Source organism: Juglans microcarpa x Juglans regia, chromosome 8D (assembly GCF_004785595.1).
Source record: "Juglans microcarpa x Juglans regia isolate MS1-56 chromosome 8D, Jm3101_v1.0, whole genome shotgun sequence".
Taxonomy (NCBI): Eukaryota; Viridiplantae; Streptophyta; class Magnoliopsida; order Fagales; family Juglandaceae; genus Juglans; species Juglans microcarpa x Juglans regia.
In genome coordinates this window covers 12838256-12850767 of record NC_054608.1, presented here as the reverse complement: position 1 = coordinate 12850767, position 12512 = coordinate 12838256, and the positions used below count along the sequence as shown (strand labels likewise).

Below are 12512 nucleotides of genomic sequence, written 5' to 3'. Positions count from 1 at the left end.
AAAACTTATCCATAATAAATGGTTTAAAAAAATGAAACTGCTGTTATTGGGGTCATTTCATATGTCTCTCTTGACGTGGCACCACCACGTAGTACAACGTGGTTTATTAAAAATATTAAAAAATTATATTCAAATAAAAAAGATATCTAAAAATGTAAAAAGATACAAAGATTAAGGGTCCGTTTGGAAACACAATTGATCTCATGTATTTTCATATATTCTCAAATATTTCATTTCCAAACATCACTTAAATACAAAATATTTTTCAATTTTAATTTTTTTAACTTTTTCATATAATTATTATTTAATTATTATATTGTTTTCAAACTTATAAACAAAACATAAAAAAATAATACAACTTTTTTAAATTTTATATTAAAAAATTATATTCAAACACTATATTAACTTAAAAAAAAATTTTCTTCAATTTTTTCTCTCATATTTTTTAAAATTTAATAAAATATTTTAATTTAAATTATTTGATATTTTTAATATCTAAATAGATTATAAAACTTTACTTTTAATTTTTTTTTAATAAAGCAGTGGATTTACTGTTTACATAGCGGTCATGTCAAGGCTCAAGAGTACAATCTAAAAAGTAAATTTTATATGGCTAAATAGTATAATTTAAAAAAATACAAAGAAAGAAACGTGTAGATATAGAGGTGGAGTGAGATTACAGTGGAAACGGAACACACTAGCATCAAACCATGACAGCAGCATTGCCTCTGCACCGACTCTCCGCCTTATCATCATCTCGAAGCTGCCATCATCCTCATCATACCACCACTCTCAACTGCCTCTCTTCCTTCCCTCCAAATTCAAAACAAGCTCTCTTTCCTAAACCCCGAGATCATCAACCTTTCCGAATCCATATCTCTCGCAGAGACGCTGCTTCCCTCTCCTTCCTTGCTCTAGTGCCTTTCTTCTCTCCGGTCGCGCCCCCTGCATCTGCCTTCTCCATCGGCATTTGTACGTATCCCCTTATTTGCATTCTCCGATTTCCTGTTTCCCGAGCCCCTAATTTCTTGATTGGTACACAGCAGGACCGAAGGATTGGTTGAAAGAGCAAAAGAGGAAGGCTTCCAAATTCCTTTTGGCCCCTATTGACGCCTCAAGAGAAAGCCTTCGCTCTGCCTATCTCTTACTCAGTATTACTCTGTCCCTCTCTTGCTCTCTCTCGAATTCATTGGTTTGGAAGGCTTTGTTATTTTCACTCAGTTTGGTTGGTTTGTGAACAGCGGCTGTGGGTTCTGAATATACCAATGAGGACTTAGAGAAAGTTCAAGGGCTGTTGCGGTCGGCCGCCAGGGATTGCGTTCCACAGGATAGGAATTCTATTGTTAGCTTTCAAGCCAGCACGGGAGTCGAGGTTCGATCTCCTCATTTTCTTTGTCGTGTTATAGTGTGTTAAGAGGTGGCTTGAATTCAAATTGAACAATGCATATGTCGTAGGTTCGTTCGAGCGGAGGTTTACTCAGCTCGAGCGAAGTCAGACAGAGAGCTTCGCTCGACATTCGCTCGACACTCAGCTCGAGCGAATTCAGACAGAGAGTTTCGCTCAAGTATCGCTCGACATTCAGCTCGAGCAATATCCAAGTCAGAGAGCTTCGCTCGACCCTCGCTCGACACCCGGCTCGAGCGAGTTCTGGCAGAGAGTTTCGCTCGACTCTCGCACAACTGTTGGCTTGAGCGAAGTGCAGAAAATCTACGCTCGCTCGACACTCGCTCGACGTTCGCTCGAGCCAATGTTCACAAAAGTGAATTCTCACTTTTCCTATAAATATCAAACGGCGCCTCTTCTTTTCAAGATAGACTTCAGAAATCATTTTGTTTGTTTTTAAGTGTTTTCTTGGGAGAGAAGTCTAGAGTGAGTTTGAGAGATAACTTCCTTGTGAAGTTTTGTTGTATTCATCTGTACTCCATCTCTGTTGATAGTGAAATCTTCGATACCGACCCCACCAGTGGACGTAGGCTCATTTTGAGTCGAACCACTTAATTCTTGGTGTTCTTTCTGTGTGATTGTCATCAATTTCTTTCGTTTAGTTCCGCTACTATACTTCGAGTTAGTCTTAGATCTACAGTTATTCCCAACAAACTGGTATCAGAGCTTGGCTCAAGGTGATCTGGAGGGATGGCTATGGCTAAGTTCGAAGTGGAGAAATTTGACGGTCAGAACAGTTTCAGTTTATGGCGCATCAAGATGAAGGCTTTACTGCGACAATAGGGCTTGTCAAAAGTATTAAAAGTGTCGGTATCTGACGATTCTCCGGCTCCTTCGAAAGAAGAAGAAGAAAAGGTACACAGTACTATTCTTTTGTCACTATCTGATGGAGTTTTAAGAGAGGTTGCTGACGAGGAGACTGCAATTGGTCTCTGGTCGGCACTTGAGAATCTGTACATGAAGAGATCTCTCACCAACCGGTTGTATTTGAAACAACGGTTATACACTCTCAAAATGAAGGAAGGTACTCTTATTTCTGAATACCTAGATGAATTTAATAAAATCATTATGGATCTGAGGAACATAGATATTAAGCTTGAAGAAGAAGATCAAGCGTTAATTATTTTATGTTCATTACCCACATCTTTTGAGAACTTTGTAAATTTCATGTTGTATGGTAGAAATACAATTTCCTTGGTAGATGTAAAGTCTGCTTTGAATTCTAAGGAGTTGAGGAATAAATTGAGTGTGAAGAACACTAATGAACAAGCTAGTGGCTTGTTTGTTAAGGGGCCCTCAAGCAGGGGTAGATCGAATGACAGGGGTTCAGAGAAGAATAAGGAGAAATCCAGGGGCAGTTCACAAACAACGGTTAGTAAGAAAAAGTCAAATGTCATTACTGCCATAAGTTTGGTCACTACAAGAACGAGTGTCCAAAACTGAAAAACAGAGAGGACGACACTAGTTCATCTAATGCCGTTAGTGTTGCTGATGATAGGCCTAACGACCCAGATCTTGTTCTAGCAATTAGAGACTCCAATAGTCGCTTTAGTGACAAGTAGGTCATGGACTCAGCTTGCACTTTCCATATGTGTCCCAAGAGGGACTGGTTCACTAACTATGAATCGGTCAACGGAGGCTCCGTTTTGTTAGGGAATGATATGGATTGCAAAATTGCTGGAATTGGTTCAGTCAGAATTAAGATGTTTGATGGAATTGTCTGGACATTGTCTAATGTTCGACACATTCCAGATTTGAAAAAGAATCTTATTTCTTTGGGTACTCTTGATTCTCTGGACTACAAGTACACTGGTGAAGGTGGAGCTATAAGAGTCAGTAAGGGCTCTATGGTTGTGATGAAAGGAGATAAGACAAATGGTCTTTATTTCCTTCAGGGCTCTACAGTGACAGGTGCAGCTGCAGTGTCAGTTTCAGATGATCCAGATTCAGATGTCACTCGTTTGTGGCATATGCGTTTGGGTCATATGAGTGAAAAGGGAATGTCAATTTTGAGTAAGCAGGGTTTGCTATGTAATCAGAAGATAGGGAAACTGGATTTCTGTGAACACTGTGTGTTTGGCAAACAGTGCAGGGTTCAGTTATCTACAGGGGTTCACAGAACCAAAAGTTCTGTGGACTATATTCATTCTGATCTTTGGGGCCCATCTTCCGTCCCGTCAAAAGGTGGAGCTCAATATTTGCTTACGTTCATTAATGATTTCTCACGGAAGGTTTGGGTTTACTTTTTGAAGTAGAAAAGTGATGTATTTGTTAACTTCAAACAGTGGAAAGCTTTGATTGAAAATCAGACGGGCAAGAAAATCAAGCGACTTCGCACTGACAATGGTATGGAGTTTTGCGGAGGTGAGTTTGATGAATTCTGCAGAAATGAGGGTATTGCCAGACATCGTACAGTTAGACATACTCCACAGCAAAATGGGGTAGCTGAACGGATGAACAAAACTCTCTTGGAGAGAGCTCGCAGCATGCTTTCTAATGCAGGCTTGGCTAAAGATTTCTGGGCTGAAGCAATCAACACAGCCTGTTACTTGGTCAATCGTTCTCCAGCCACAGCGATTGGTTTGAAGACTCCGAATGAGGTATGGTCTGATACTCCTGCTGATTATTCAAATTTGAAAGTTTTTGGTTGTCCTGCATATTTCTATGTTAATGATGGAAAACTTGAGCCAAGGGCAAAGACGGGCATATTCATTGGGTATGCCAGTGGGGTGAAGGGATTCAGGTTGTGGTGTACTGATCCTAAATCACCCAAGTTTGTGATCAGTAGGGATGTCACTTTTGATGAAAAATCCATGCTTAGTCCGAGAAAGGAGATTACTGAGTCTACAGGACAAGAACAGGATGTTAGAAAGCAGGTGGAGTTTCAGGTGGAAGCACCACAAGGGCTGCCCAGTGGGGCCCAAGATCATGCTATTGTAGATGAGCATGATTCTGATTCGAGTAGCGGCACACAAGGTGAGCAAGACTACAGTATAGCGACTGGTAGACAGAGGAGGCAGATTAGACCACCTCAGAGATATGCTCGCAGATATGGTGATGTATGCTCTTACTACGGCAAAGAATATTGTTGGTCAGGAGCCTTCCAGTTATTCAGAAGCTGTCAAGAGCGCAAAATCTGCACAGTGGTGCGCAGCTATGACTGAAGAGATTGAGTCTCTTCACAAAAACCAAACATGGGATTTGGTTCTATTGCCAAAGAAGGTGAAGACTGTTGGCTGCAAATGGGTCTTCAAAAGAAAAGAGGGAATCCAGGGTGATAAAGATGCAAGATACAAGGCACGCTTAGTTGCTAAGGGCTTCAGTCAGAGAGAAGGCATCGACTTCACTGAAGTCTTCTCTCCAGTGGTGAAACACAGTTCGATCAGATTACTACTTGCTTTAGTAGCATTGTATGACTTAGAGCTGCAGCAACTTGATGTTAAAACAGCGTTCCTACATGGTGAACTTGAAGAGACCATTTATATGCATCAGCCAGAGGGATTCATTGTTGAAAACAAGGAAGATCATGTGTGCAGATTGAAGAAGTCTTTATATGGTTTGAAGCAGTCGCCAAGGCAATGGTATAAGCGGTTTGATTCCTTCATGATTGATCATGGTTATTTGAGAAGTAACTATGATAGTTGTGTTTATCATAATGAATTATTTGATAAGTCTTTCATTTATTTGCTATTATATGTTGATGATATGCTTATTGCTGCTAGAAGCATATCTGACATAGGTTTGTTAAAGACCCAACTCAGAAATGAATTTGAAATGAAAGACTTAGGTGCTGCAAAGAAGATTTTGGGAATGGAAATCTTCAGAGATAGGAAAGCTGGAAAGTTGTACTTGTCCCAAGGAAAGTACATTGAGAAAGTGCTTCAGAGATTTGGAATGTTTGATTCCAAACCAGTAAGTACACCACTTGCTACGCACTTTAAGCTTTCAGCTTGCCTATCTCCTCAGATAGATGAAGAGGAATAGTCCATGGTTAGTATTCCTTATTCAAGTGCAGTTGGCAGCATCATGTATGCAATGGTTTGCACCCGCCCAGACATTTCACAGGCCGTGAGCGTAGTTAGCAGGTATATGGCTAATCCGGGTAAGATTCATTGACAGGCTGTGAAATGGATACTCAGGTATCTGAGGGGAACCCTGAACTTTGGGTTAATATTTGATAGAGATGTCGATCTCAGTTTCAAAGTTACTGGTTTTGTTGATTCTGATTATGCTGGAGACTTAGATAAGAGAAGATCATTGACAGGTTATGTTTTCACTCTGTGTGGGTCAGCTATTAGTTGGAAAGCAACACTGCAATCTACTGTTGCTTTATCAACTACCGAGGCAGAGTACATGGCAGCAGCAGAGGCTGTTAAGGAGGCCATTTGGTTGAAAGGCTTGGTCAATGATTTGGGTTTACAACAAGATGGAATCTCAGTATTCTGTGACAGTCAGAGTGCAATACATTTGACCAAAAATCAAATGTATCATGAGAGAACGAAGCACATTGATGTCAGGTACCATTTTCTCAGAGAGATTGTTATAGAGGGTGCTATACAGATTCTGAAGATTGCTACTACAGAGAATCCAGCAGATATGATGACTAAGCCAGTTGCAGTATACAAGTTCAAACTTTGTTTGGACTTGATTGGTGTTCGCATTTTGTTATTCCCGTAAGGGATTTGGTGGTGGGGATTGGTTTTGTGGTCGGAGGTTTTTTGTGTTTTGGCAGAGTTCAAGCCAAGGTGGAGATTTGTTAAGAGGTGGCTTAAATTCAGATTGAACAGTGCATGTGTCGTAGGTTCGCTCGAGCGGAGGTTTACTCAGCTCGAGCGAAGTCAGACAGAGAGCTTCGCTCGACACTCGCTCGACACTCAGCTCGAGCGAATTCAAACAGAGAGCTTCGCTCAAGCATCTCTCTACATTCAACTCGAGCAATATCCAAGTCAGAGAGCTTCGCTCGGCCCTCGCTCGACACCCAGCTTGAGCGAGTTCAGGCAGAGAGCTTCGCTCGACTCTTGCACAACTGTTGGCTTGAGCGAAGTGCAGAAAATCTACGCTCGCTCGACACTTGCTCGACGTTCGCTCGAGCCAATGTTCACAAAAGTGAATTCTCACTTTTCCTATAAATATCAAACGGCGCCTCTTCTTTTCAAGATAGACTTCAGAAATCATTTTGCTTGTTTTTAAGTGTTTTCTTGAGAGAGAAGTCTAGAGTGAGTTTGAGAGATAACTTACTTGTGAAGTTTTGTTGTATTCATCTGTACTCCATCTCTGTTGATAGTGAAATCTTCGATACCGACCCCACCAGTGGACGTAGGCTCATTTTGAGTCGAACCACTTAATTCTTGGTGTTCTTTCTGTGTGATTGTCATCAATTTCTTTTGTTTAGTTCCGCTACTATACTTCGAGTTAGTCTTAGCTACAGTTATTCCCAACATAGTGTGTGTTTATCTCTCTCTCTCTCTCTCTCTCACCCCTTCCCAAAAAAAAAAAAAAACAAAAAAGGGTTCATTCCGATTACTCTCGTTTAAACACTGCACTTTTTTTATAATTGTTTTCCTAATTTTAACTCGGGTTCATATCATGTTTGATTATTTCACATGGACTTGGAAGTTTCGAGTGTCATTGACATGACATTCCTGTTCGCTTTGAAATGTGGAGTTTTCAAGATATTGTTGAATTTTCATGTCCTATGCAAAAAACTTTGAACAAATGATTATATTTTCTGGATACAACGAAGAATGGAGAAGAAATAAGAATCTGAGGCCTCGAACGAGTTATGAAGAATGAATAATCTTAATATTCGTTCAAGTAACATTGAACAAGAGATAAGAATGTGAGCGACCGTTAAATAGTTATAATCGTTGTTAAGGTTTCAATGATGAACAGGTTTGTACATTCCGATTGGTTGTGAAAAATGCAGCCTCACTGCTTGATAACAAAGATCCTGTGAAGCTGGAGGCTGAAGCTATACTGAGTGATCTTATAAGGTAGCCACCATTCTTTTGCTCGGTGCGTATACCGCTGGCTAGTACGCCTTTTTTTTTTTCTTTTTTGGCTGAAGGCTAGTACACCTATTAGTGTGTAACATGTCCTGTAAAATGATTGCTAAAAATTTAATAATTTCTTTATGCAATATTAAGTAACCCTGCTGCTGCCAAGTTAGGCATAGCATATCAGGTTATTCAATCTCCCTTCTTCTGCATCTGAGAAAATGAGGGTAAAGCAACTGTAAGGACCAATTTGCTTGACAAACAATCCAGCTCTAAGGATTGTAAAACATGGACCTCCTTTTCCTCAATCTCCTCAATGCCCAAGAGAAGTGTCTGGACATTGATTTTGTTTTATTTTTGGGTATGATAGTTGACAGAATATATGATTTTTGTTGCAGATCTTTCACTTCGCTGAATGGTCTAGCAGGTGAAGCGGATATTCAAGTTGCTTCCAATAGGTACACCTTTCATGCCTAGCTTACAAGAAAGATGGTATAAGATGCAACGACAGAAATTTTATTCAATAAGATGCCTAACTGCATTTATATAACTGCCAAGACAAATGATTGCTTTCATTAAAGGTGCTCAGTTGCTACTGAGGTGGCAATTGCATGGCATGCACAGATCACCTAACAATTAAAGAATGTGACTGAGATGCATTGCTCATGGATACATTTTGGTAAAGACATCTAGTGCCAAAATGGCATTTAAATTCCATGCGTAGGAAGCATTCTAGAGGGAGCTTGCCTAGCTAAGGCAGGATTCAAGATTTCAATGGGGTATGGAGGTCATGATCCTCCTGAGGGAACACTTCAAGGTTTATGGGATGCGTTTTTTAAGCAAAGATATCACTGTGAAGGTGATACTAATACCTTATGGCAAATGGCTTGGTGCAAGGTAATGCTTAAGCTAACACCTTGTGGTAAATTGCTTGGTCACATCCTTTCATATGTTGATATCATCATGCTGTTAGTCTTAGTGACGCACATGACCTCATTCACCAACAATGTTAGATTGTGACATTTTTTCACAACTGCAAGATGCCTCTCACATAAGTACATAGGTCACATATCAACTTCCCCTAAAATGCACAATCCTAATCAAGGGAACTAGTACAAGAAGATGTATTACAAGAAGATGAACCAATTGGTTTGTCTTTGGGATCCCCACCATCTGGACCCTCATTGGTCCACAGAAACCTTACCTTCTTCAGGATAAACTTAATTGCACTTGACAAAGCTTATTTCATTTCACAAGTAACTTCCATTTGCAAATACAGTAACAACGAAAGAAAGTCCAAGCCACATATGAGTTTATACTCCAAAATGACTAGTTATTTGTTACATTTGGAGCCCTTTGAAATCATTGTAGAGGGCAAGAACATCTCATTCCCAAGCAATATAGGATCTCATTCATTACCTTCCTATACTAAATTCTGGGTATTACCATCTCCCCCATTAAATACTTGACATCCTTGTCAGGACTTGGGTTATTTCATCATTTGTGACACACCACACTTCTTGGTGGAATTGTCTCTAATACCATAGCCACATCTGTACGTAGGGGTGAAAATGAACCAGTCTGTTCGATAGGCCACTCGGTACTCGCTCGATTAAACTCGAATCGAACTTGACTCGTGAAAAAAAAAAGCTCGTTCGTGAAAGCAGATACCTGCTCGATTTGTAAATGATACATACCCGATAAAACTCGACTTGACTCGTCTAAAACTTGTTAAAGCCCGCTCGTTTATGTTCGAATCTACTCGTTAGCTCGATTCGATTAAAACACATTCATATATTGATAAATATATATATACACCTATGTATATATACACATATATATATGTATTAGCTAATAATATAAGCATACCACTTTTATAATTAAATATATAATAAGTAATCTAGTTACTTATGTCTATATAGTGAATATACTTCATAGGTATATTTTATAATTTGTATGATAATTAGTCAATAAAATTTAATAATTTCATGTACTCGTATGTGGGAACCATATATGAAATAGATATATGCTATCATATTAAGTGTATGTATTAATAATATATGTAGACATATAATATATTATTATTTTGGATAAATATCAACTAGTTAGATATTTAATTATTTATAAATTTTTTAAAATTTTATAATTCAATAGAGGTTCTACTTGTTAGTTGTATAAATTCAATATTAGATCTTTTTTTTGTTTAATTTATAGATTATTAAATCTTATTCAAAAAATTAAAAAATAAACAATTCAAGCTCGACTCGACTCGACTTGAACTCATTTGTGGGACAAGCTCGAGCTCGAACTCGAGTTAAGAGTTTAGCTTATCAAGTCGAGCTCGAACAGAGAATAAAAAAAAATCTCGAGCTCGAGCTCGAGTATTTTGAATCGAGCCAAGCTCGGCAAGCCAAAGACCGGCTCAACTCGGCTCGATTACAGCCTATCTGTACTATAATCATAAAAAGGCCAGTCAATTTGAAACTTCCCTAGAATCACCGATCACGTATAAAACCCAGTTTCACTTAGTGCGTAGCCAATGTGGGACGAATTGCTCATGACTATTTGATACCCTATCCATTCTATGTTGATTATTCATATTCCCAATGTAGGACTGGGGTGTTACATATACTAATGCATGATTGCCTTGCTTCTCTCCTCCTTGCTATAGTCTAAAATGTTGTTCAGTTATGTGATTGATGCACTTTTCTCAACTAAGTAGGAATGTGTGGTGGTTACTCCCCTCCAAGCGGGTAATTTCTTTCTCAACCAAAAGTCTAACAAAACTTCAATCTCAGAAATGCTAATAGTGAAAGGGAACTTTTCAAGGAATTAAAGGTCTTCTTGGAACATGTTTCCAAGCTATTAACTTCTATAATTATATTTGACAATTTGTCCCTGATTTAATAAAAAACTAAAGTGATTGTTCCATTAGTAAAACTTGCGGAGATTCATCAACCTGAGCTAGGTGTATAAAATAATGTATCATGTTTTGGAAATACTAAGCAATAAGTACTAAAGAGTTATAAAAATCTATTTTCTTTCTAGATCAATCAGCTAATAGTTATTGGCAACTGCAGAATAGGGCAGCTGAGACTGTTGGTTATATGACAACAGAGTGGCATTGAGTTCTGCTTTCTCTGCTCAAGTGTTCACCCAATGCCTGGCAATAAGCTTGATTCTCGATTCTAGTTTTATTGTATAAATCGTTGTTAATTGATGTAGGGTTAAACACTGTGATACTTGATTCTGCTTGTGAGCCATTGCTAAATTGTTGCCATAACTGCTCTGATTCTTGCCCATTTTACCTTTCTATTTTTAACTGCAGACAAAACGTAGCAGCTGCACTCATGGATACAATATCTTGTCTTGACAAGTTTGAGCAGGGTATTAAAGAATGCCTTGAAGTTTGACCATCATTTTAATGATTAAAGTAATCAAGTGTATATTGTGCTGGAAGGTTTTACGCTTCTGACTGTTGGACATGGAAGATGGTGGAAGTATGTCTATATTGAATTGTTCTCGATGTCCTGTAGTTCTCTTTCTAATGTCTCCTTTCCCATTTATCTCATTATTTTTAGTTGATGACTCCTTTTTCCTATGAGGCAAGATATTTGTAATTGAATGTTGTTATTGGAAGGGAGTTGATGTCAGTTTTCTTACTTGCTTGACCTAAAGTTCTCTGGAATAATTATAGTCAATGCACTCACTTATCTCCACTCCATGCGTTCTGACACACAGTTGCACACGCATGCACAAAATACACTTTTGTGTTCATCACTTCATTGTACTTGAAGCTTTTCGTGATGCTTCTATCTGTTGGAGTTAGAAGGTTGTGGGATTGTGGGATTGTGGATTTAAAATGTTCTTTGCGGTAAAAAATTAGTTGTTTTTTTCTCTTATCCTCGTCCCAGTCCCTGCCCTTTATTTTTGCATTTGTTTCTAGCTCATTCTTTAGTAGTGGCGAGATATTTGTTTTCTGATATAATTATTCTGAAAGATTTTTGGTGTTGGCCGTGGTTAGTGTACTTGGGATAAGCCTTTGTGCTCTTCGATAAAAGTTCCTATGTTGCCTGTTGTGCTTAATATCTCTCAATGTTTACTACCGAATTATGATAAGGGCACATCCCTCTATCTCAACCAAAACTGCAGAAAGAAATTAATTTTATTACATGTTTCTGTATGAGTGTGTGGATTGTCAAATCCTTCCCTATCTCTGTCCTGTTCTGCAAATTAAACGTGACATAGTATAGGGAATTGACGTGTTTTTGAGAATATTGAGGCTGCTTGAGGTTTGACCCTGGAGAAAATCTCATATGCTACTAGGATTCCCTGCGTCCATGATGAAGTCAACAAGTTTTTGTTTTGGGAATTGAGTATGAAACAAAAGGCTTGTATAATCTAAACCATGTCGGAGATATAAATTCGTTTTGGCAGTAACAAAGGTGAGGAGGTATAACCTGGTAAGAAACAAATGATCAGTACTGTTGGGAAGCAGATCTCACCATTAATGTCAGGCAGTTTGTGGTGATGCAGTTTTCTTCCATTCACTATGAAATAAGTGCTCACAATGCATTAATTTTGCCAAGTTGAAGTATGATGCGTATACTTCATCTGAAATTGGGTTGCATATCAAGTGTGACTAACAAAAGTTATAAACCCACATGTTTGAAATGACATTGCTTTCGGTCCCAACTTTCTTGCAAAAGCATTGTTGTCGTCGTTGTCGTCGTCGTCGTCGCTGTCATTTTTTGTCAATCTTCCATCCACCAGACTTGGGTTCTTCTCTTTGTGGTGAAGGGCACAGAACTATGTGAGTATAGAACAGATCCTTTTAAGGTTTGGTCATAAATCTGCATCCTTGGAGACAAAATGGTGACAGAAATCCAACCCTCAGTGCTAAGCATCTTGGTATAGTTATAAGTCAATTATTTCGTTTTAGCTATATTTAAAGACAATTTTGAGCTCTCCTTTACTCTGCTTTCTGTGCATACAAAAGGTTTACCAATGGTTAGTGGCGCAATGGGACGATGAGAATCTTGGCCGAACCTTCTAACCCTCATCCAAACAAT

The 12512-nt window shown here is 38.7% G+C and overlaps 1 protein-coding gene across 1 annotated transcript; it reads left to right on the top strand.

The window, feature by feature from the left end:
- Positions 1-665: 665 nt before the first annotated feature.
- Positions 666-11102, top strand: LOC121242993. The gene is made up of 6 exons (XM_041141037.1): positions 666-972; positions 1044-1151; positions 1242-1372; positions 7337-7437; positions 7839-7898; positions 10769-11102. Exons 1-6 carry the CDS (start codon positions 711-713, stop codon positions 10851-10853), a joined length of 747 nt encoding a protein of 248 aa, XP_040996971.1. The 5' UTR covers positions 666-710; the 3' UTR covers positions 10854-11102.
- The last annotated feature ends 1410 nt before the right edge of the window (positions 11103-12512 follow it).